The following is a 25,358-nucleotide window of genomic DNA, read 5'->3' as shown; positions in this document are numbered from 1 at the left end:
TAGATTGAAAATGTTCTACGCCGTTTTCTTTGTAATGCACAACGTAAGGATGTATTGTTGCCTGCGTTGTGTTCCAGTATTCTGATTGCACAGAATTTTGAACACGACATGCGTAATTTTCGGAGAAATCAATGCAAACGACGTATTCTTTTTCAATCACATTCTTTTTAATATCGACGAGATACTGTGCTTGCGATTTCGCGAGAAAATCATGTTTTAAAACAGCAAGCAAATCTTTACTCAGGTTTTCAACGAATTCTGTAACCCGTTCGTTTTTTACTTGCAAAGTACATCTGTAAACAAAATTTGTGATTAATTAATTAATTAATTTATCATTAATGTTATATCATGTTTATACTGTATACAGGTAAACAAAAAATTTCGAAGTCAATTAATATTTAAGTGTAGTATCTAAATGTACGTACAAACTAAATTATTTAATTTGCATAGAATTTCATTGGAATTTCTGTGTTATTGATAAATTTACTCAATCCAACAAATTTGAGACTAATATTTTGGTGAGTTTTACACACACGCACAACTCTTGGGGGCGCAATTTTTTAAATTTTGAAAGTGATATTTGAATTCCTGGAAATTTCTCTTGGAATTCTTTATGGATGTTTTCGATTTTATCTGATAATAATCTTCTCTGTTCACGATGGCCAGCTCCTATATTTGTTACTGTTTTATATTGTTTGGCACCTGCAGTCATGCGACTTACTTTATCAGACCGATAAAAATTCTGAACAGCTTCAATTATATTTGGATCGATTGGGCAACCTTTTTTTCTCTTTAGTTGCGATCCAATGCCTTTCGATTTCCGAAGTTTTTTAGCTGCAGCGGCCATTCGTCGAGACACATGAAAATATTCACGAATTTGTTTAATCGCAGCTAATTTTACTTTTTCTTTGTCTGTTGGACAAGAGACTCGCCGAATTTTAACCGGGCACACGCCAAATTTTTCTAGTAAATTATTGATATTATCAATTTTTATTTCGTTATCAACAGCCGCACAAGTGAAATTAGGATCTCCTTGTTCATTATCTTCAGTAGTAATAATTTCGTCAGGGAAATTTTCAATGGGATTCGGAGGATCATTTTTGAAAGTTAGGCCAACGTGTAAATGATGCATTTATAATTATAAGTACACTTTAAACGGTATTTTAACAAGTATGTGGAACATACAATAGGGGAGACGTGAACTTTTCCTTGGTATAACTATGTCCTGCAAGACCGGCACGCAAATTGTCCAGCTATTTCACTAAATTTCGCATTTTGGTAACTTATTCGGCCTAGATTTGTGTAAACACGACTATGGTTTTGTTTTCCGAAAGGGTTATATATTAGTCTATACTTAGTTTTGTACACATTATCGTACGTGATTTACATAACATCACAGTTTTTATTATCATCGAAATCCCCACCAGTATAACACATCACCACAGCAGTCGGAAGGAGACTAGACACAACTAATGACAATGTCGGCAAAACTGGTCTTCCGGAAGCATATCGCGTTGAGACGTGTCCAAAACATGGTTTTTCGCAAGCCGCCCGCGAGCCGCCGTTTGTGTGTTCGTGCGCGTCCGCGTAAGTCGGAGCGCGCATCCTGGCACAAAAAACTTAATTGTAAACAATCCTTTTCGAATTGCACGCATATTCTTCTATACATAAATGCACAGATGTTTATTACGTAAATATCCTTAAAAATTTTTCTTCCCAGAGGCCCAGAAATTAGTTAAATTTTTAATTGTTTATTAAAAAAAAGTATTTACAACAACAAAACATCAAGTTTCGGAACAAAAATAACGTATTTGGAAAATATCATCCTTTATCAATCTGCAGTTGAAAAATCGTTGTAATCGGATTCTTACTTTACGAGAAATGTGATAATTTTTCAAGCGCTGCAAAAAACTTCGATAGTTAATAAAAGAAAAACTATTTGGAATTTTAAAATCAAAATTTTCTGAGTGTGATTCTGGATGATAGAACTCACTCCTGGCTGAATTTTATCGCAAAATATTCACTTTGGTAATTTTGTGGCCCACTTGAGAAAGCCTTACCCATAACTCTGCTATTGATTATAATGAGTCTGCAAGAAACCTTGGTGTTATATAATATAATATTTAATCGAATAACACATTTAATGTCGTAGGTAAAGTAAATGGAATGCTTCGGTCCCTTTGGTATATTCCAATGATTATTTAACACGTTCCGTACCAAGCGAGATTCCGTTGAGTTTCCTGCCGGCCCAAGTTTTACTGTCGGCGCACTAAAACGATAGCGGAGAGATATGCGGGAATACCAATAACGTAACACTACTAGTTTTTAGACCTGCTATTTTTTTTTAACTTTTATTTTGGATATTCTGTATTTATACTTCAGAACTTGTTCCATTCAATTTGTTTTCAAAATGCAACTGAAAATCTTATTTAACTTGAACAAGAAAAGCACCACATATTTGTATTGACTTCTTCCTAAATATATATACAGGGTGAACGATATGAAGCGTTACCTATTCAAAACACCATAACTTTTTTGTGTGAAATTAGTTTTTATTGATTTTAAAGACAAAATTGTTCCATTCTACCGGGGTGAACAACAGTACTTGGCGACAAAATCTCTCTCCCACAACAACAGCTGTACTAGACGTCGCAAGGTCCTATGTTTTTCTGGCCTTGCCCCGTGATGTCAGCATTTACTCTCACGAAGACATCAACCAGCCGGGCAGAGGCACCTTCCCCTTCCGGACATTCCAGATGCGTGCCCTCAAATCATATTCTTTATTTCGTTTGCAGGGGTTGCCATCAGTAAAGGTAGTACTCATCAGGCTTTGTTTGTGTTTTCATTGGGGGGGATTTTTATGTGGCGGGTCCCGAGCCCAGCGCACAACCAGCTATCCTGAGATGGTTCGCCTTCTCACATTGGCTCGCTCTAGAACTGGTGTTCGGAAGCTACCCAGAGGATACTTGGGCTAATCCCGGGGCTGCTTGAACCATATGCAGAGGAATCGCCCTGGCCACTCCCAAGTGAAAGGCGATCATATATATATATATATATCAATATATATATATCAACAATATATATAATTGACGCATATACCTTTCTTTTGGGTGTTTGGTCGATCTCCTCCTTCTTTTTGTGGTGTGCCTCTCGATGTTGTTCCACAAATGGAGGGACCTACCGTTTCAAGCCGACTGCGAACGGCAGATATTTTTTATGAGGAGCGTTTTGATGGCAGACGGAGGTTTGACATTGACTGCCGGGGGGCAAAAACAAAAAACTTCACTCCAACGAAGCAGACAAAGTATTCGTACATTGCAATATTCGGTTAAAGTATTCATAATTACAAAAAAAAAACGTGTTAGTAACTTGTGGGATAACCTTTCCGCTTGAGGATCTCAACAATCGGCTGGAAAGGTTATGTTTATTATTCTTCGACTATCTTGAGAAGGGAGATATTATATACTGAAATTGGAAAGAAAGGTCCGCATATGCCAAAGAAAAAAAATTGTGTTTCATAAAGACAACGCCAAAACAATGGAAAAACTAGACGAATTTAACTTGGAATTGTTCCCCCATCTATCGTATTTGCCAGATTTGGCTCCCAAGGACTACTGTTCGCAGACATAAAAAAATACTCGCCGGTAAGAAATTTCGCTCGAACGAAGAGGTTATCGCTTAAGTCTATTGAAGCAAAAGATAAATCGTTGTACAAAAGTGGTATTGAAACGTTAGAGTAGCGCTGGAATGATTGCGTTGTTCTTAATGAAAATTATGTTGATAAATAAAGCTAACTTTGAACAAAAAGAACGTGTTTGCTTTATTAGGCCCGAGACTTTTCAGCTCATGTGTTACGTTGTAGAACTTCGTGAGCACTTTTCAATGTAGGCGCCTAAAATTTATTCCATGCTTCTTGAAAACTTATTAAAACTGAGATTCCTTTCTATATTGCGCAAAATATTGATATCAAATGAATCAACCACCTCAGCTCTTACACTCAAAATTTAAACCATCAATATTCGAACACAATTTTTTTGTTTTCGCTATTCATATTTGGAGTAGTCTCCCACACAAGTTAAAAATATTATATTAAAAACTCACCACGTTTTGAAAACGAGCTCCGGAAATATTTTACAAATTGTTAAGTACTATTTTCTGCCTCTCGTCATACTTCCAAATTAGCTTAACTTTTTCATCTTTACTATTTTTTTCTCTCACATATTTCAAATGCATACCTCTTGGAAATAAGTTCTAGAATACTTAAATAAAGCCAAAGATTGTTGTCTCGGTTGTGAGAGTTATGCAGATCGATTCTTAAAATGCTACACTGCTCTCTCTCTACTATAGTTTTATTGAAAGACATTTTTAGCAACTATTGCAAATTGTTGACTTCCTGTAATAAGCCAACTATTGAAGTCTTATGGCAATCAAATGCACTATTCCGTATCGCTCGAATAGTGGTCACCGAAATTTCCCGTTTCCTCAACTTTGTGGTTTTTATTTCAGTTCATAATCAAAGCTCCTCTTAAAAAACTCAGTACATATGAATATTTTTTTACTGATTTTTCTAATAAGTCCTTATTTCCTTCTTACTGCTAAAACTTACATATTTTGCGAAAAATCCACGGTTGTCTCGAGACTCTCCGCGCTCTCGCGCTTCTCTTTCCCTTTCCACTTTCTGAATGAAACTTGTCGTATCTGGGAAAGGCGCCATTTCTGTATGTCTGATAAGCACATCCGTGTTGAAGTCTTCCAAGCCAAAGGTTGATATTTCTTCATTAAAACTGTAAAATAAAAACACAGGCATAAAGATTATGGCTTGCTGTTTATAAAGTATAGCGGGTGCGGCCAAAGAAAAGAAAACACGTGTGTTAGAATATTGGATCACCTGCCATTTTGTCCTTAAACACACAACTTTTTTCAGAGTGTATTGAAGTTTAACTACTTGGCCTGAAGTTATCTAAATTATTTGAAAATAAAAATCGTACAAAACTACGATCGCCATGTATAACTTCTTTAAGAGTCTATAAGTATAATAAAATTTAGCGAGGTATTTTTTATGGAACATTTTAATCCAGTATTTCTTGTCTGTGTAGGTCGTTTCTGACCTTATTTTGAAAAATTTCATACTAATACAGTAAGACCTAACTTAGGGGGGGGGGGGGGGGGGGGGGTAACGTTTTTAATTTTTTTTTTTTTTTTGCATTTTTTTTTATTTGATTTTTTAAATGAAGAACCTTTCAAGAATATTCTGTTAAAATTTTAGATGAATCGGAGCAAAACTTACAAAGATACAGCCATGTAAGTGTTGCTACCTACCTGGCTCAACCGCGTTTAGCGTTAGCGTTAAAGCGTTTTTCCCACAACTTACGTTTTCAAAGTCGGTGCCCCTCATAACTTTGAAACTACTGCACCGATTCTTTTGAAATTTTGAACACTTTTTCTGTAGATGTTTTACAAGGTAACGCCGAAGAGTTTTTTCGAATTTGTTGATACTTTTGTTTTTACGGTAACTAATTCACCGATTTTTTACGCGAAAATCGTGTTTTTGACTTTAACGTGCCCAAAACTCGAAAAATTTTTAATTTCAAAAAACCCTCTCGGCGTTACCCGGAGAAGACGATTATCTAACGAAATAACTTTGGTTTTTTGATTTCAGATGATTTAACACCGAGTTATGAGGGGCACCGCAAAACTACTTTTTTTGAGATGCGTCCGAATAATTTCTGCCATTGCCGTATTTTTAAATATTTTTGGATGAAAATTTCACAAAATATACTTCAAATGCTATAGTTTAATGTAGTAAAAGATTTGACGAATAAATTTTAACTGTGTCATCAAAAAAAAATCATAAAAATGTGCCTTTTTTCCATGAATTATGTTGTATATACAATAGTATGAATAAAAGTATATAAAAAATTAAAGAATAATTATATATATTTATAATAATAAATAATAATTAAAAAAAATTAGTCAAAATGCAATATGTTGTGTTGTTATTATTCTGAACACAGTTTGAATACAGGAGTGTGAATACAGTTGAGCAAAACAATAGTCATTCCCTGGAGAGCATTTTATCTACTCCTGTAGTTTTTCAATTTTGAATTTTTTTTAAATTTTTCCTTTCGTCATTTACCAACTCTAGTATTTGCAAGCAACAATTATTTTTGTAAGGCAAGAACATTAATAGTAGTGCTTTAGTTTACTTTGACCATCATCGCAAGCTTTATACATCTAATTTTAAAAGTACATAAGTATTGTAGTAATCTACAACATTTTAACTAATTGAATAATCTGTTATCACAATTAATTTCTTTCAAGAATGTCATGGAAAAGAATCCTATATAGCAGGGTAGTCAGCTCGGTTCTCTTATATGCCGCACCGATCTGGGCTGAAGCATTGAACATTAGTAGCTACACAAAAAAACTGACAGCCGTCTATCGGCTAAGCGCTTTGCGGACTATCTGCGGCTTCCGTACAATTTCGGACGATGCTTCCTTCGTTATAGCCGTCTAATCCCCATAGACATTTTGGCAAAAGAAATGCAGAGAGTGTATTTAAGGCTATCCGAGCCCGACGGTAGAGCAAGTCGTAAAAATATTGCAGAAGAAAAGCGTCGTTCGATGGCAAGACCGGTGGAACAGATCATCGAAAGCAGAGATGTTAAATAATGATTAGATAATGCTAATGAATGCTAATTAACCTTCTTTTGTGAAATTCTCTAATTCATTAAACAATTAGAATTAGTTCAACTAATTCCCATTAGATAATTAAAACTTTTATTCCAATGGTAAAACTAATTGCAATTAGTTGCCATTAGCAAAGAAAATTGGTTAACCTTTACAATTAGAAATCTAATTGACTTCTGCTAATGCAATTAGATATTCAATTAGCTCGAACTAGAATCAATTATTTTGATATTTTGAAAAACAAAAAAAAATCGAAATATTCATAATATAAATTTCACATATATATATACTACTTATGTACATAATATAAACTAATATTATTACATACATGAACATCTATTTAACGTATGTACAATACTAACTGTTCGAGCTTTTCAAAAGAAAAGTCAGTCAAGCGACGGCACACTACACAAGTACTTTAACAACACAACAAGGACTTTCGATGTATAGTTTTGTAATGAAACTTTCATACCTTCTTAACTTCAATATAAAAATTCGAGGAGAAAATTATATTGCCAAAAGTGCTTTCCATACGTCTCTTCACAAATTGTTCACCATTTCCTTGAACACCTTCCTTTTCTTTAATTCTTTCGAAGGCGTGTATGTAACATAAAAATCCTCATCATCACCAGAAAATTCAATTTTATTTATTTACATTTCACACAATTACCGACTGATAACAATTACGGTACTTGAATAACCACATTTTTCCACATACAGTGACTTACATGATGTAAGTTACATCATTATTCGTTCACTTTAATAATTCTTTGCAAAAAATTTATTTTTATCAAAATAATTAATTCTAATTCGAGCAATTAGATTTCTAATTGTAAAGGTAAACCAATTTTTTTTGCTAATGGCAACTAATTGCAATTAGTTTTACCATTGGAATAAAAATTTCAATTATCTAATGGGAATTAGTTGAACTCATTCTAATTGTTTGATGAATTAGAGAATATAAACCAATTGCGTCAATTGCTAATTCTAATTGGAATTTAACATGTTTGATCGAAAGTTAGATGGACGCATGGGCTAATACCCATTCTTACGACGTGGTTAGAAAGGAACCATCTAGGGTTAGGGTTAGAAAGGAACCATCAGGGTGTTTCAAAAATACCTCCACAGATTCGGTCATTATATCAGGTCAGTCCATAAGTTCGTGGTATTTTACCCATAATTTCACTTTTGTACGATTTTTGCATGCAAAAAATTATTCGCGGAGTATAACGGAACTATTTATATTTCCTTTGATATATTGTGCATTCAACAAGTGATTTTAGTCGCGGATAGAAGCACGTGTTGTTAAAAAATAAAATGGAATCTTCGAACACGTATAAGAGGCATATTTTGTATTTTTTTTTATAAAAGTGGTAAAAACGCAACAACTGCTGCAGAAATAAACACTGTTAACGGAGAGGATACTGTGAGTGTAAGGACTGCGCAAAAGTGGTTTTCAAAAATCCCAAGTGGTTACTGCGACGTGGAGGATGCCCCGCGCGCTGGTCGTCCTGAAGTCTTTAACTCTGACGCCTTCCTCGAACTCGTGGAAGCTGAGCCAAATTTGACAGTCGATATGATAGCTCAGAGGTTAAATTCATCGCATGGAACAGTTTACAGGCATCTGTACTTTCGGTCGCCAACCTTCAACAGAGAGTGAATATGTGTTCTCAGCTGCTGCAACGGCTTAAAATTAAAGTTACTCGTTACATCGTTACTGGTGATGAAAACTAGGTCCTTTACAATAATCCTGTTCGCAAACGCCAATAGTTAGATAAAGATGAAAGACCAGAAAATTAAAAAAAAATGTCGAATTCTGTTAAACGCGCGATATGGCAAAAAGAATTGATGAGGCATTCACTATGGATGCAGAAAATATTGCGAGTTACCTCCACTTATTGAGTGAACAGTGGGTTCGTTTTATCGTTGCTCAAGACGCTGCAGAAATTACTTGGTGGGCCAATGTTGTTGAACTTGAAGGAAATGTGCGTATCCAGCCGAAACGTGGTACTCTACAGCTTCAGCTAACTTTAGCCGAGTAAAAAATTGTCGTACTAAGTCACAAGATAGCTTCACAAAGGCACCTGTATCCGCGGCTATACATTTACTGAAAATGGAGTTACCACCCACATTCTCCGGTGAGTCTGCAGAGTGGATCGGTTTTCTCGACGCATTTTCCTTATTAGTCGGCAGTAACTCTGCTTTATCGGTTGATGCGTTGAAAATTATCAGTGGTTTTAAAATATGTGACGCAAATTACGTTGAAGCTTGGGGTCTATTAACACCGCGGTAGAAGGTTATTCGATTAATTGTGGAAGCTCATCTTCTCGCGATGTCCGATATTAAAAGGGTTACGTATGACAATGCCGACGCAATATAAGGTATAATTGATGCGTTCCAACATCATATTCGCGAGCTTAAAGCGTTCGGTCGTCCGATTGAGTTTTGGGATGATTGGTTCGCGATTCGAAACGCGTTTGCAGGGGGAGTTATCGCTTGTTAATATTGACCCTCCATCTTTTGAGCAACTAATAACATTTTTAGAGATAAGATGTCGATCGCTGTCGATGCTTCGTCGTCAACAACATCAGTACCAATTAAGGTCAAAACTGCATTAGCAAACAAGTCGACAATGTGTTCCACACGGTATATGAACAAAATAACGTGGAGTGGACCTCATAAAATTTACGGTTGTGAAAATTTTCGTGAATTATTGTAGATTTATCGCCACAATCACAGCTCGTGAAACATGGTCGCATATGCTTCAACTGCTTAAATTCAGATCACTATAATTCCCATGGCAGCCGGTTCTACGTTACCGGAATGACTCAGGTTTTCCCGACCAAGGGCTGCCGCCCCAGTAAATTAGCCCTGTCTGGTGTACCGTATCCGCAAGTGTAAACAACGTCATCCCACCCTGTTGCACGATGATGTGCCTTCAACGACCGTTACCGCAGTGAGTAATTATATCAGCAACGCGCCACATCCGTTGTGCGCTGCCGATGCCACAGCAAAGGTAAGCGCAAAAACATTTGAATTTCGAGGAAGCGTCGGCGCGTCTTTTCATGCTTGAACTCTAGCTCCAGTCCACCCGTCCCAGTAGGAAGAGTTGTGCTGTTATCCAACGCATTAGTCAAGGTACGCGACTGTTCCGGTATTTGGCAGCCCGCACGATTACTTTTCGATTCTGTATCGCATGCTTCCTTTGTGACCGAGGCGTGTGTGCAACGCTTGGGCCTGCCGCGATCAACATCTGAAGTTAATTACTGGAATTGGGTCAGAGAAAGGGGAACGAGCTAGAGGTGAAGTATCATTTTCTCTTTCTTCTTTCTCTACAAATCAGTACTATACTTCACTGTCAAAACGCTAATTTTGCCCAAAATTACGAGCGACTTACCAACACAGACTATAGCTATTTCGTCGGGGCCGCATATCCGAGGTTTGTTTCTAGCCGATCCGCAGTTTTTTGAAGCCTGAATGTGTCGATATATTGATTGGCATGGACGTTATGGATCAACTTATCTGTGCAGAATTTCGCAACGGTGCATCTGGCACCCCTATGACTCAACTGACGGTCTTTGGATGGACTCTGTTTGGAAGCATGAATAGATCTGAGCCTGATATGCCACGCTTACAGTCGTTACATTGCGATGCTCAATTGGATCGAGCATTGAATAGGTTGTGGGAGTTAGAGGAAGCGCTGCAAAAAGCGTATCTTACGCATGAGGATGTTCACGCTTTAGGTTTTATCTGGAACACAGAGCGAGATTACTTCACGTTTATCATTAATTTGAGGGTACCACCCATTATGTTGACTAACGCCGCCGTTCTGTACGCGCGTACAACACAAAGCGACGGTAGCATTACTGTGTCACTAATTTCGTCGAAAAGCAAGGTGGCACCGCTTAAACCAACAACGTTGCCACCTTGAACTATACGCCCGGCATCTTGCTTCTAAACTGGTGCGAAGAGTGCTGCACTGCTGGTCTGATCTCCGCTACCCGCTTTTCGCTTGGACTGACTATACCATAACATTGGGATAGTTACACGCTCACCCCAGCAGATGGGTGACTTTTATAGCCAACTGCGTCGCTGATATTCAAGAAGTCCTGCCTCCCGAATGTTGGAATCCCGTCAGTTTTAAACACAATCCTGCAGATTGCGTTTCACGAGTATAACCCCCTCCGAATTAATACGTCATCAATTAGTAGGTTGGTCCTATTTTCCTGAAAAGTACTGAACAATTATGGCAGCAGAAGACATTTAAAGAGCGCATTACAGAGCTGGGCATACGAAACCGCATTCGTGCTCATGTGACTAACTCTACGGATCACTGGTCCATGATGACAAAATTCTCATCATATAGTATTTCAAGCTGCTTCGAGTCATTTCCTATGTTTTACGTTTTTTGACCAATATTCGTGCTAACAGGCGGCTCAATGTTATAAAGCATTTTGGTACACCGAGAGTTATAAGAAGCTGAACTTAGCAACGGTTTTATTTTTCTAATGAAATTTCGCAGTAGTCTTTTGCGTCGGTAGTCGTTTCTGGATGAGAATTGTGTTCTACGTGTTGGAGGAAGAATAAAAAATATCGAGTATCTAATGGCGCTATAATCCACCGCCTGCAACCCACATGCGAGGTTACTGGGAGAATGGAATCAAACGTGTCAAGTATCATTTAAAACGCATACTGGGAGAAGTTCTACTAGCATACGAAGAATTCAACACAATTCTGACTGAAATAGAAGCTTGCGTAAACTCTCGCCCACTTTGTGACTACTCTGGCACTGCTGGTGACTTAGAAGTTCTAATTCCCGCGCATTTAATAGTCGGTAAACCGCTTAAGTCAATCCCGGAACCTGAGGGTCAAGGGTTGCGTGAAAATCTTCGTCAGCGATGGCAAGCAATTTCTACCATGAGACAACATTTCTGACGTCGGGAGAGGCGAGGTACTCAGCTTACAACGTCACACCAAGTGGTTTCGGACTTCACGCAACATTGAAGAAGGTGATGCGGTTGCGGTTTTCAACGAGTCTAATCTTCCGACGAAGTAAACGCTGGCTCGAGTTATCAAATGCCATCCTGGTACCGAAAACACCGCATGGCGAATTGGTTCGAGCTATAGTCAAACTTTGCCTAGGGGCTCGAGTTCCATGTTCCTTCCATGCTCGTCTTCTGGCTCTTATGAATTTTACAATCTCTGTTGTTGTTGTTTTAACAGTAATAGAAGCCCCGTCAGAGTAGGGTATATCACCGGTCGTCTTAGTCTGGCTCATCTAAGGGTAGGCCTAGGAAACATGCAGTTTCGACGGGTTGGGTTAAGAGGGAGGGGGGTGTTAGATGAGTAGGTTTTTTAAAATGCATGTGAAAAGGTGGTTAGTCTCATACGGGGTACTTTCACATACCGGACATATGTTTGGTATGTCGGTTTCAATTCTGAATAAGTGGGAGTTTAACCCGCTACAGTATCCAGAACGTAGTTGTGCCAGTGTTACACATGTCTCAAGGGGAAGTTGCAGCTCTTCATCTGCAATAGGTGGTCGTTGGACTCTGATTACGGACTTCACAGGACTGTCTCTGACTGTCTAAACACTGTCTGGTCCACTAGATTTCGCTCAGTTTTTTCCTGGATCTCGTCGGCATAGTTTAAAAGGTGTCTCTTGACGTGCCTAGGAGGCGGCTCAGGCTCAAGCAGGTGTCTGCAAGGGTCAAACCTACGGTAGCACCCTTGCAAGAACTGTTTGCTGAGCAGTTTGTTGTGCTCCATTACAGAGAGCATTTGTGCCTCATTATGAAGGTGTTGAATAGGGGACATCAGGAGGCGACCGGTCGCTGGCCGAATGGCAGTATTTTGGCATGTCTGTAGCTTCATTTGTATGCATGTTTACATATTAGATTTGTTATTGAGTAACCGACTAACTCTCTTTGCCTAGGGTCATTCGTAATTTTTCTAGTGCGGTCGCTAATTTTCTCTGAGCTTATTATTTGCTAACCTCCAAATTAACGCTACACGTGTTTTTATTTTTCACAAATGTTAATCCAAAAATATATCGTATATTGGGATAAGTGTGAAGTTCTTTCAAAATGCCCTCTGGGTCTACTTACCTAGGGGAGAATAGGTTCGCCATTCTGTCCTCTAGTCCGCAATCAAAAAGGAAAAAAAAACTAATAAACCCCAAGAATCTTTTCCTTATTTACCCCAGGTTAACATAACCAAATGCGATGACTCGAAATATAAACCTAGTTATTAAATCTGTCGACAAAGAAAAACCGTTGTCTAAATACTCATGTTTCTCTGTGCATAAAGCCATATTAGCCATAAGCAAAGAAATAAATTCCATTGCTGAACCCCACGATGGAAATATTTTAGTCTTACAAACAAATTTGCCACAATGAATGTTCATATCATGTCAACCTGAATTGTGTCAAAGGTACAGTATTTGCGCCTTTTCTCAAGGACATGACAGAATCTGAAATCGTTGATGGTTTAAAGCCACATAGAGTAATCCCGGTATACAAATTTCAAAGGAAAATTAATGACACCGTATATGCAACTGGAGCCTTATTGCTTACTTTTGACTCATACATTCTCCCCGAAAAAATCGACGTAGCTTGGTGGAAGCTTTGAGATCGACCTTATTTCCCCAACCCCATGCGTTGTCGGTCATGTCAAATCATTAGGCATACGATGAAGCATTGCAAAAATCTTCCAACTTGCATAACCTGTAATCTGCCTCCTCTTACGAATACCGAATGTACCAGAACAATGTGCGCAAATTCTTCAGGTGACCATCCATCAAATGCTAACACCTGCCCAAAATTTCTTTAAGCGCAAGAAATTCTAAAAATCAAAGTAATAGACAAAGGCAGCATTCGCGAAGCAACAAAAAAATACAAAGTAAGAGCTCTACAAAAGACTAAAGACTCAAACTTACTCCCAAAACATTAGCTATCCCTCTATAGCACAAAGTAAGACAGTTAACACAGGGATACGGTGCACTAGACAGGGCTAGTTTACTGGGACGGCAGCCCCTGGTCGGGAAAAACCCGAGTCATTCCGGTAACGTAGAACCGGCTGCCATGGGCCAACGTAGACAACACCACGCATCCCTCACCCCCCGAATTACGATTACACTCTCGCGAAGTATCAAGCTATTACAACTGAACTGCAACGGACTCACGAACAAGATTGACGAAATAGCCGACTTCATGAGCCGGTATGGTATCAAGATAGCTGCGGTCCAAGAGTCAAAACTGCACGCTAGCTCCCCCCGATTACCAGGGACGGCTACAACGTGCATAGAAAAGACCGCGAGCGAGACAATGGTGGTGGCGTCTCATCGATGAAGGCATCCACCGCAGGGACAGCACCTAAGAATGTCAAGGTATAGCTGTCCGGTCAGGCGATGCCGAGCTCGAACCTGTCACCTGCTGCCCGGCAGGATATCACCCTGATATTGGTCCGCTCATCAGGGGAGAAAACCGACTGGTAGTAGGCGACTTTAACGCGCATCACGATCTTTGGCATTCAAGCCTGCCAAATGATCATAGGGGGCAGTTATTGGCAGAGCAGATAGACGATTCGACATTCAGCACTGTAAACGACGACGGCCCCACTAGGGTAGTGGGCAATTGCAGCAGCTCGCCTGACATCACAATTGCTAGCGCAGGTCTGATAAATAGCATAACCTGGCGACCAATGCTATCGCTTGTATTAGACCACTTGCCCATTATCATCTCGATCGAGAAACCTGCCGACTTTGTTTCCGCTGATCACCGGTCATATCTCAACTTTAACAATGCTGATTGGACCAGATTCGCAGAATTTACTGAGGACATCTTCGCAGCCCTACCCATTCCCATCGATGTGCGCGCAGGCGAACGCGCATTCCGTAAGGTGATCACAGCCGCCGCGGCTCGTTTCATAACCGCTGGACGGATCCGGGACATACGCCCCAATTTCCCAGCTGAGGCAGCTGGAAGCGGAAATTAGGGAGAGTGGTCCCACTATCAGTAGCCTGGGAAACCCGCCAACCAAGGGGAGTCTTATCGTCCGATAACTCTCCTTTCCCCAGTAGTGAAGACTCTTGAGGCCCTTCTACTCCCACTCTTCACGAAACACCTGGCCCCAGCCTCACATCAGCATGGCTTCCGACGAGTGCATAGCACCACCACTGCACTCACCGCCACCGCGGGCTTAACCAAAACCGCCCCTGCGAGAGGACACGCTACTAGATGATATTTATCAGTCGACACTGCCGCGAGGGCTGAAGAGGTGGTCCGCAAACTACCTCGTCCCTCGAGATCAAACATCAAAGCAGGGGAAGATGAAGGAAGGTGTACCGCAGGGTGGTGTGCTTTCTCCCTTGCTGTTCAACTTCTACATCTCGAAGCTCCTCCAACCACCTGCGGGAGTCTCCCCGGTTGTTGTTGTTGTTGTAGCAGTATCTTCGCCCTGTCAGTGTAGTGTAATCACCGGTCGTCTTCGTCTAGCTCATCTAACGGTAGGCCCAGGAAACTAGCTGTTTCGACGGGTTTGGGAGAAGTGTTAGATGAGTGGGTTTGATGAGGCATGTGAAACGGTGGTTAGTGTCGTGCGGGGTGCCTTCACATGCCGGACATATGTTTGGTATATCGGGGTCGATTCTGGATAAGTAGGAGTTTAACCTGCTAACGTATCCAGAACGTAATTTTTCCAAGGTTACGTGGGACTCTCGGGGAAGCTGGAGCTCTTCGTCTGCAATAGGTGGTGGTTGGACTCCGATAGTGGCATTCGGGGGTCGGGAGCTTAAGAAGGTGGTAAGGGTCTGCCGATGAAAGTCGTTTATGGCTTGTCTGTACACTGTCCGATCTAGTAGCTGTCTGTTGGTTTTGTCTGAGATCTCGTCCGCGTAGTTGAGGAGAGCCTCCTGATGTGCCTGGGAGGTGGCTCAGGCTCAAGCAGGTGTGTGCATGGGTGAGGTCTACGATGACACCCTAGCAGAAACTGCTTGCTGAGCAGTTTGTTATGCTCCTTCACGGGAAGCATGTGAGCCTCGTCATGCAGGTGTTGTATTGGGGACATCAGGAGACATCCTGTCGCGGTCCTAATTGCAGTATTTTGGCAGGTCCGGAGCTTCGTCCACTGCGTATCACTGGTTCAAACGATCAAACTTGTTCAAAGAAGTAATTGTCATTATTGTAAATAGCACATGTTCGAGCAAACGAGCGTTGGCGTACAATGTACGCTGTAAATTGCGTTTCGTATTTGAAAGGATTAGTTGGTTTCAGCCGTTGTAAAATAATGTCCAACGATTATTAAAAGTTTTAAGAAAAAAAACAAATATGAAAATATAGTGTTTTTGCTTTAAAATTTTGCTTTTCCTTTGCTTATTTTAACAAGTTCGATCGTTTGAACGCAAAGGCCTGTTTTTTTTGTTCAAGCGAAGCGTATTAATGTTTTACACCTAACCGGTGCAGTTCTCTAGTTCTGAACTATGCAGCGCCGGTCTGGTCGCCTGGAACTAGTGACACGCAGTGGATAAAGCTTCAGATATGCCCATTCCCATGGCAGCCGGTTCTACATTACCGGAATGACTCGGGCTTTTCCCGACCAAGGGCTGCCGCCCCAGTACACTAGCCCTGTCTAGTGTATCGTATATCACCCCACCCCTTACGTCACAGCAGCAAACTCTCGCAGCAATCCTGCTCCAAATGCTTCTCCTCAGGGCTGGAGTCGAATCCAACCCTGGGCCAGAGGTATTCTACTGCTGCGTCCGCCATAAACGGCTTCACCCGAACTCCACCTCGGTTAGGTGCAATAAGTGCAACGGGTGGATCCACCTTAAGACCTGTTCAGGCCTTAAATCGCACAGGGAGTGGTAGACACGGTATGTGGCCACGTGTTGCTCCCGCCAACAGGCGTCTGATGCCTCCACGGCTACTACACCCCCTGATAGGCCGGCACTACCAACCGCCACCACAACCCACACCTCCACGGTGAGGAGCCTATCGGAGCAACACAACTCCCCTTCAACCCCTCCCATCCCTTCCTGCTCCAACCCCAGTGCGGGGACAAACCAGCAGCTCCTGGTCCCCCGTACAGTCTGTTCCATGTGTCAGACCGTAATACCTCGGAATCTGGTATCAGTCCAGTGCAATTCCTGCAATGGCTGGTGTCATTTTCGGAGATGTTCCGGCCTGCGCACCACCCGTGAGTGGACAACTGCCTACGTTGCCCCCTGCTGCAGAGCTCTGCACCCACTACCGCCCCCGGAGGCGCGGCCGCCCACCACCATCAGGCCGCAACAACCACAGTGGATTGAGCAGCAGGTCCAACGTAGACAACCCCACGCGTCCCTCACCCCCCGGATTACACAGACCTCACCGAGAAGCTTCAAGCTTCTCCAGTTTAATTGCAACGGACTTACGAGTATGGTCGACGAGATAGTTGACTTTATGAGCCGGCACAGTATTAAAATAGCTGCGGTCTAAGAAACAAAGTTGCACGCTAGGTCATCTCTGATCACCAGGGATGGCTATAACGTGCACAGACACGATCGCGAGCGAGACAATGGTGGTGGCCTAGCGTTTATAGTCCACCACACAGTGCAGTATCGTCTCATCGATGAAGGAATCGACCGCAGGGACAGCACCTTAGAATGTCAAGGCATGGCTGTCCGGTCAGGCGATTCCGAGCTCGAAATATTTACCGTATATATACCCCCTGTCACCTGCTGCCCGGCAGGATATCACCTTGATATAGGTGCGCTCATCAGAGGTGAAAACCGATTGGTTGTAGGTGACTTTAATGCGCATCACGATCTTTGGCATTCAAGCCTGCCAAATGATCGTAGGGGACAGCAATTGGCAGAGCAGATAGACGACTCGACATTCAGCACTGTGAACGACGACGCCCCCACCAGGGTAGTGGGCAATTGTAGCTGGAAGTTATAAGGACATTCGTCCTCATTTCCCAGCCGAAGCAGCCATTTTAGCAAACGAGCGTGACCACCTACGCCATGCCGATCCCGGGGATCCCCGCATAAGGGATCTCAATTTGGAGATCCGGCAACTGGTAAATCAACATAAGCGGACTAAATGGGTTGAGCACCTGAAGACATGTAACCTCACCTCTGGGGTGAGTAAGCTCTGGTCCACCGTTAGGTCCCTGTCGAACCTGACGAAGCACAACGACAAGGTGGCTATCACCTTCAACGGTTGTACTTCGTCGGACCCGAAGAGATGCGCGAGCTATTTTAGCCGGCTTTTCATACTGCATCCTCCGGCGACAGAACCAAACGTCGTGTTACCAGAAGACTGCACAAACTGACGAACGACAGTGCGCCACTTACTTTCTCCGGTGATGAGGTTCAGGGGGCCCATCTTCTTCTTCTTAATCGGCGTAAAAATGCTGGATGTTCGCGATTACATACAAACGTTATTGTGATCTTAGTCGTACGGTTGTCAGGTCATATTCTTAATGATTTCATTATATTTTTGTCTGTTTTTCGCTGCTGCTGTTAATTCGCCGATTGTTTTGAGGCCTGTCCACTCTTTGATGTTGTCTAGCCATGTCATTTTCTTCCTACCAATTCCTCTTTGTCCTTCAATTTTTCCTTGCATCAGCAGTTTTAAAATATCATACTTGTCACCTCTTGTTATGTGTCCGAAATATGCGACTTTCCTCCTTTTTATGTCCGTAAGCATGTTCCTAGCGGTTTGCGTTCTATTTAGCACTACGTCATTTGATATTTTGTCATTCCAGCTTATTTTCAACATTTTTCTGTAACACCACATTTCGAAAGATTCTAGTCGGTGTATGCTTACGGTTTTCAGTGTCCAGGCCTCGCATCCATATAAGAGTGTTGACCATACATAACATTTTAAAAATCTTGTCTTTAACCCGTTTGGTATGTCCCGGCGTGTCAGTATCTTTTTGATCTTCATGAAGGCTGTTCTAGCCATTTCTATTCTCCCTCTTATCTTCTGATCATGGTCCCATTGGTCATTCAGCCATACACCCAAATACCTGAAACGTTTTACTCTTTCTATTGTTTTGCCACCTATGGTTAGTCTCGCATAGGAATAGTCTCTGCTGCTTTTATTAACAATAATAGATTTGGTTTTGTCAATATTTATGTTTAGCCCGAAGTCTTTGCTGTGTTTTTCAACTTTGTTTACAATAGTTTGGAGATCCTGGAAATTGTTTGTTACTAACGTTGTATCGTCTGCGTAGCGAATGTTATTTATATATATGCCATTAACTTTAATACCTAATTCTGCGTCATTTATTGCTTCTTCAAATATTTTTTCTGCGTACACATTAAATAATAGTGGCGATAGAATGCAACCTTGTCTCACTCCTCTGTAGATTTTTGTCTCTCTTGTGGTGCTGTCTCCGAATCTGATTTCTGCAGTCTGATTCCAATATAAGTTTTGTATACATTTGACGTCATATTTGTTTATGTCCAGATCTTTCATTATTTCAAATACAATAGCTTGTTATGTTGTATTTTGTCAAAGGCTTTCTCGTAGTCTATAAAACACATGCATATATCTTGATTGGCGTCCTGTGATTTTTGTGTAAGCATTTGAAGACTAAATATTGCTTCTCTGGTCCCAAACCCTTTCTTAAAGCCAAATTGTGTTGTTCCTATAGCGGCCTCGCATTTCTGATAAATTCTGTTGTGAATGATTTTAAGAAAAATTTTTAGCGTATGGCTCATTAGACTTATTAACCGATAGTCGTTGCATTGTTTTGCATTGGTCTTTTTTGGTATCGCAATAAACGTGGATTTTAACCATGAGCTTGGATAATTAGCAGTTTCATATACATATGTGGTTAAACACTTTCATTAGGGTTGGCATTCCACTGTCATTTATAAGTTTGAGAATATCAGCTGAGATTTCGTCACAGCCTGTTGCTTTTTTTGGTTTTGACAATTTTATCGCATATTTTATTTCCGACATAGTTATTTTAAGTAGTGGATCGTCTGTTGAGTCGTTTGTGCTGATATTTACATCTCTTGAATCGTCTTTGAATAATTCATGGACATATTGTACCCAAATATTGCGTTTTTCGTTTTCGTCTGTTATAACTTTGTCGTTTGTATCGTATAATGTATTAATTGCATTGTATCTTCTCAGGTTGCATATTTCCTTTAGTTTTCTGTGTAAATTAAAGCTATCATGTAACTTTTCCAATCGTTCTATATCCTCACATTGTTTTCCCATCCATTGGTTTCTTGCGTCTCTTATTTTGTCTCTGATTTCCTTGTTTCTACGCTTATATTCGTCAATGTTTATGTTCCGATATTTCCTTCTCTCATTCATCAAGTTCACAATTTCATCATTCATCCATTTTTCTTTTGCTATATTAATTCTTGTTCCTAATATCGTCGTTTTCCAGTTTTAGTATATCGATATGGGATTTTTTCTGTTTTGTTTTCCGTGATGTTAATCGAGATCGTATCGTTGCCAGCAATAAGTTGTGATCAGAAGGAACGTCTGCGCCTGGTAGTGTTTTTGCCCGTATCATCGATGATTTAAATCTTTTGTTAATCAAGATGTAGTCAATTTGATTACGTATTATATTTCTCATTCCGTCTTGTGGTGACTTCCATGTGTACAGTCGTCTCTCTTGTAATTTATCATACGTGTTACCAATTATGAATTCCTCTTCTTGACAGAATTGCACTAGTCTATTTCCTCTTTCATTTCTGTCTCCTAGACCGAATTTTCCAGTCACATTTGTTGTTTCCTCTTTTCCTACTTTTGCATTGAAGGCGCCCATGATTATATTTATGTCATGTTTCTTAGTCATCATTAGAATTTTTTTAAGGTCATTATAAAAATTTTCAATCTCGTCATCAGTACAGTCAGCATTGGGAGCATATACTTGGATAATATTTAAATCAACTGGATTTGTTTTCAATTTTAGGATCGCCATCCTATCAGAGTATGGAATAAATTCGCTAACTTTCCCACAATGCTTTTTCGCGATCATAATGCCTACTCCTCTTCTATGTCTTGAAGAATCATTTCCTGAGTAGTAAAAGTGTACGTCTTTTTTTATGCAGCCGTTTGATTGCCACCATGTTTCGCTTATACCAAGAAAGTCAAGTTTCAGTCTATTAAATTCACTGATTGTGTTGTCTAATTTACCTGATTCGTATAAACTTCGTACGTTCCATGTCGCAATATTTAAGTTCCTTAAGTGTTTTCTAATATTTTTACTCCTATTATTTGTGTGTTGTTTGTATGTAATTGTCATGGGAGAGTGTACCTTCAGTGGTTTCCCGTTGCCTTCTGAAGGATTATTCATTACAATAGTTTTTGACTGCTAATATCCTATTTTTTGTTTTTTTGCCGTTAAATGTCTTATATACACTGGGCATTGTTTACTTGTATATACATGGCTGTCGTCTAAACCCAAATTGAATTTTTCGTTTGCTCTTATACAATTAATACATTTATTTTTGAGGTCGTCTTTGCATTCGCTTGTTTTATGTCTTTCAAAGCATCTGCTGTATGTTTCTTCATTTTTACATTCTAGGGATTTGTGGTTGTATCCTTTGCATTTAAAGCACCTCGTCACGTCAACTCCGTCATACACCTTGCATTTTTCCCATCCAATACTGACTTTTTCAATTTTTAGGGCGCTCGAGAAATGTTCTTCATCCACTTCCAGTATAGCATTGTAGTACGTTTTGTTATTTTTTTGGACCGCGTATTGTTTCAAGACCTTTATTTCACCTTGCTCCATACATTTGTTTTGCTTCTTCAAGCATTCTAATAACTCTTCATTATTCTTTTCGAAAGACATACCTGTTATCATCAGTTTTGGCTTAAGTGGTCGGGGGATCTTAATCTCGTATTGGTCACTCATATTTTTTTCCATTATTGCTTTAATTTTATTTCTTTCCTCATTGTTCACACTATTAATTATCATAGTCCCATTTTGACGTGTTTTTATGTCAGCAAAGTTTAGCTCTTTAGGGTTAATTTTATTATTCAAGTCTTGTTTTCTTTTTTTCCATTATTGCTTTAATTTTATTTCTTTCCTCATTGTTCACGCTATTAATTATCATAGTCCCATTTTGACGTGTTTTTATGTCAGCAAAATTTAGCTCTTTAGGGTTAATTTTATTATTCAAGTCTTGTTTTGTTTTATCACTTGTTTGTTTTGTTTTTGGTTTTATTATAATAGGCACACGTTTTTTTAGTTCTGGTATATCCTTTGTTTTGGCGGCCGCCGTAGCCGAATGGGTTGGTGCGTGGTTACCATTCGGAATTCACAGAGAGGTCGTTGGTTCGAATCTCGGTGAAAGCAAAATTAAAAGAAAAAGAAAAACATTTTTCTAATAGCGGTCGCCCCTCGGCAGGCAATGGCAAACCTCCGAGTGTATTTCTGCCATGAAAAAGCTCCTCATAAAAATATCTGCCGTTCGGAGTCGGCTTAAAACTGTAGGTCCCTCCATTTGTGGAACAACATCAAGACGCACACCACAAATAGGAGGAGGAGCTCGGCCAAACACCTAACAGAAGTGTACGCGCCAATTATTTATTTATTTATTATATCCTTTGTTTTGTTTGGGTTACTGTTGAGTTTTAACATGTTTGCATATGTGCTTTTGCTCTTTTCCACTACCAATGTCTTGATTTCCTTACATAGTTTTTCACTCTCTTTACCCGCAGTTTCAGTTTGCTCTTTCATTTGTTCCGCTACCTTTCTTACTTTTGTTATTTCTTCAACATTTTGTTTGTATACCTCCTGTTGGATTTTTAGACTTGCCATTTTTTCGTTGAATTTCTCATCCATCGCTTGTAACAGTTGTGTCATCTCTCTCTTGTTTGTTCTTAGTGCCTCTTCAAAGTCACTCTTATGCTCCTTTAGGTATATATTATTTTTATTGACGCTCTCCTGAATATCCCGTATGACTAGATCAACGTTTTGAATGTATGTAACGCACTCCTCGCAAATGAATTTCACCATGGGATGTGTTCCGATTATGGTCGCTTTATAATTGTCCAGTCCTGAGCATTTTGTTGCTGAGTGGTATATTTTCCCACATACGCCTTCGCACCGGTATCCCGTTTCACCCCGTATTGGCAGTTTGCATTTTACACATTTTTCGTTCTCTGCCATTTTGGTCCGTTTGTTTACTTTTTGCGCCGACTTTGTTGTTGTTTTGTTTTACCGCACTGTTCTTTTTATTTTCACTGTTTATTTGCTATTTAAGTGCTATTTAATTTCAGCTCAATTTAACGTGAGCAATTAAAAAATATCACAATTTTATTCGCCACCGATACGGAGTCTCTATCTCACTTTGTATCAATGTGAATGTATATTTTGATTTAGAAATCACTTCTTTAATTATCTTTTTCGCAAAGCGATTCGAAAGCACGTCCGTCTTGCCCGAAATTGTATTGTAATTTTGTAATTACAAACAAGTCGAAATCCTCGAAAGCCATTGACCCTGACGGATTAAACGCGCTGATGCTGAAGCATCTGGGACCCCTGGGAGTAGGATTCCTCACAAGGGTCTTCAATTTGTCCCTGGCCACTCTCATCATCCCTGACAAGTGGAAAGCAGGGAGAGCGGTCCACTACTGAATCCAGGGAAACCCGCCAACCAAAGGGAGTCTTATCGGCCGATAACTCTCCTTTCCCCAGTAGTGAAGCCACTTGAAGCCCTTCTACTCCCCGTGTGGATTCCGACGAGTGTACAGCACCACCACTGCACTCACCTCACAACGAGGCACAAATGCTCCCAGTAGCGGAGCACAACAAACTGCTCAGCAAGCAGTTCCTGCTGGGATGTTACCGCAGGTTTCACCCTTGCAGACACCTGCTTGAGCCTGAGCCGCCTCCCAGGCACGTCAGGAGACACCTCCTAGACTACAATGACGAACTCCACGACAAAACTGACCGAAACCTACTGGACCGGACAGTATTTAGACAGTCAATAAACGACATTCACCGGGAGACCGTTACCACCTTCTTAAGCTCCCGTCCTGTGAATGCCGTAATCGGAGTCCAACCACCACCTATCGCAGATGAAGAGCTCCAGCTTCCCCGTGAGACTTGTGTAACAATGGCACAATTACGTTCTGGATATTGTAGCAGGTTAAACTCCTACTTATCCAGAATTGACCCCGACATACCAAACACATGTCCGGCATGTGAAGGTACCCCGCACGACACTAACCACCTCTTTACATGCCCCCTCAAACTGACTCATCTAACCCCCCTCTCCCTCTGGACCCAACCTGTCGAAACAGCATGTTTCCTGGGCCTACCCTTAGATGAGCTAGACGAAGACGACCGATGATATACTTACACTGACAGGGCTAACTATGCTGTTAAAACAACCACAACAACAACACTAACCATCTTTTCACATGCTCCCTAAAACCGACTCATCTATCACCCCTCTCTCTCTGGACTCATCCCGTCGAAAAAGCATGTCTTTTGGGCCTACCTCTAGATGAGCTAGACGAAGACGATATGCCCGACACTGACGGGGCTACTATTACTGTTAACAAACAAACAAGCTACGGCGGCGCGAAAACTTTAGTATAATGTATATCGCTTTGAAAAAAACGGTTAAAAGGGGGTGATAGAGGGGTGTATCCCCATCTTAAAACTGAAAACAGGACCTGCCGGAGGCTTATGGGGTTTAAGTACTTTAATGTTAAAGTTCTCTAATTTAGCGAAAAGTTGGAGTTGCCATACACCTGAAATGAAAACGAAGTTCACACGCAGGGATGTTCAGTGGAAGGTTCATTGTAAAACTGCAGTATTTTGTGCTGTAATTTAAAGTTGAGAAATAATTTTGAAAATAAAAACATACAACTCACTTGAACTTAAAAACAATGATATTAAGCGTATCACAAAAAATTATAAAGTAATTAAAATTAAATTAAATTAATTAACACAGTATTTTTGCGTAGAACTTCTTATCGCGTGGGCGGCCTTTGGCCGCGCTTCAAAAAAATGGCCTCATCAGTCCAACACCATACTGTTGTAATTCCAATCTTCTTCTTATTCGCGTTTAAAATTGGAAAGTGATTGCATGGGCAAATGAATTTGCATTTAATTTTAATAGAAATAATAAGAATATTAGCATAAAAATCAGTAAAAACACGCGTGTGAGTGTATATTTGGTGAATTTTAGTGAAATGTTAAAAAATGTAGAGTGTAATGTGGCAAATTATAGTGAAGTTCCCGAGGGAATTTTGAATGCAAATAATTAAAAAATTATTATTTCCCGAATAATTTAAAGTTATAAAGAGTGTTCCTTAACACCTCACTAACATCTCCACCAAGTTTCATTAAAAACAACATTATAGTTTGCCAAAAATTCCCAAATATACATTGTTCTAAATTCCAGCCCAGTCGACCAAAAGGGCAGAATTCTTATATTATTTATTTTAGAAAATATAATTCAAAAAACGTGGCAGTCCATAATACTGCGGTTAGAGAAAGAATTTTGCTGATATTCTACACTTTTTCTGTAAATTATTTTCAGGTATACAGTGGTGGAAAAAAAATAGACTCTTAGCCTTGAAATGCATTTGATCGTTCATATCCCCAATATTGTTGCACAATTGTTTAATAATTTTGTACACGTTTCTTCGTTCAAATCTAGTGCTCTCAACAACAACAAAAATATTAACCTT

The 25,358-nt window shown here is 40.2% G+C and overlaps 1 protein-coding gene across 1 annotated transcript in view; it reads right to left on the bottom strand.

Annotated features, from left to right (window-relative positions):
* Positions 1 to 25,358, bottom strand: part of LOC128861176 (ER membrane protein complex subunit 10) — a 38,005-nt gene that overhangs the window by 9,111 nt on the left and 3,536 nt on the right. The window contains exon 4 of the mRNA XM_054099102.1: positions 4,607 to 4,784. Coding sequence (XP_053955077.1) covers positions 4,607 to 4,784 — 178 coding nt within the window. The remainder of the gene's footprint in view (positions 1 to 4,606; positions 4,785 to 25,358) is intronic.

Source organism: Anastrepha ludens, chromosome 4, assembly GCF_028408465.1.
Source record: "Anastrepha ludens isolate Willacy chromosome 4, idAnaLude1.1, whole genome shotgun sequence".
NCBI classification, from domain to species: Eukaryota; Metazoa; Arthropoda; class Insecta; order Diptera; family Tephritidae; genus Anastrepha; species Anastrepha ludens.
The sequence above is the reverse complement of the archived record's forward strand: the minus strand, read 5'-3'. Positions and strand labels throughout refer to the sequence as shown.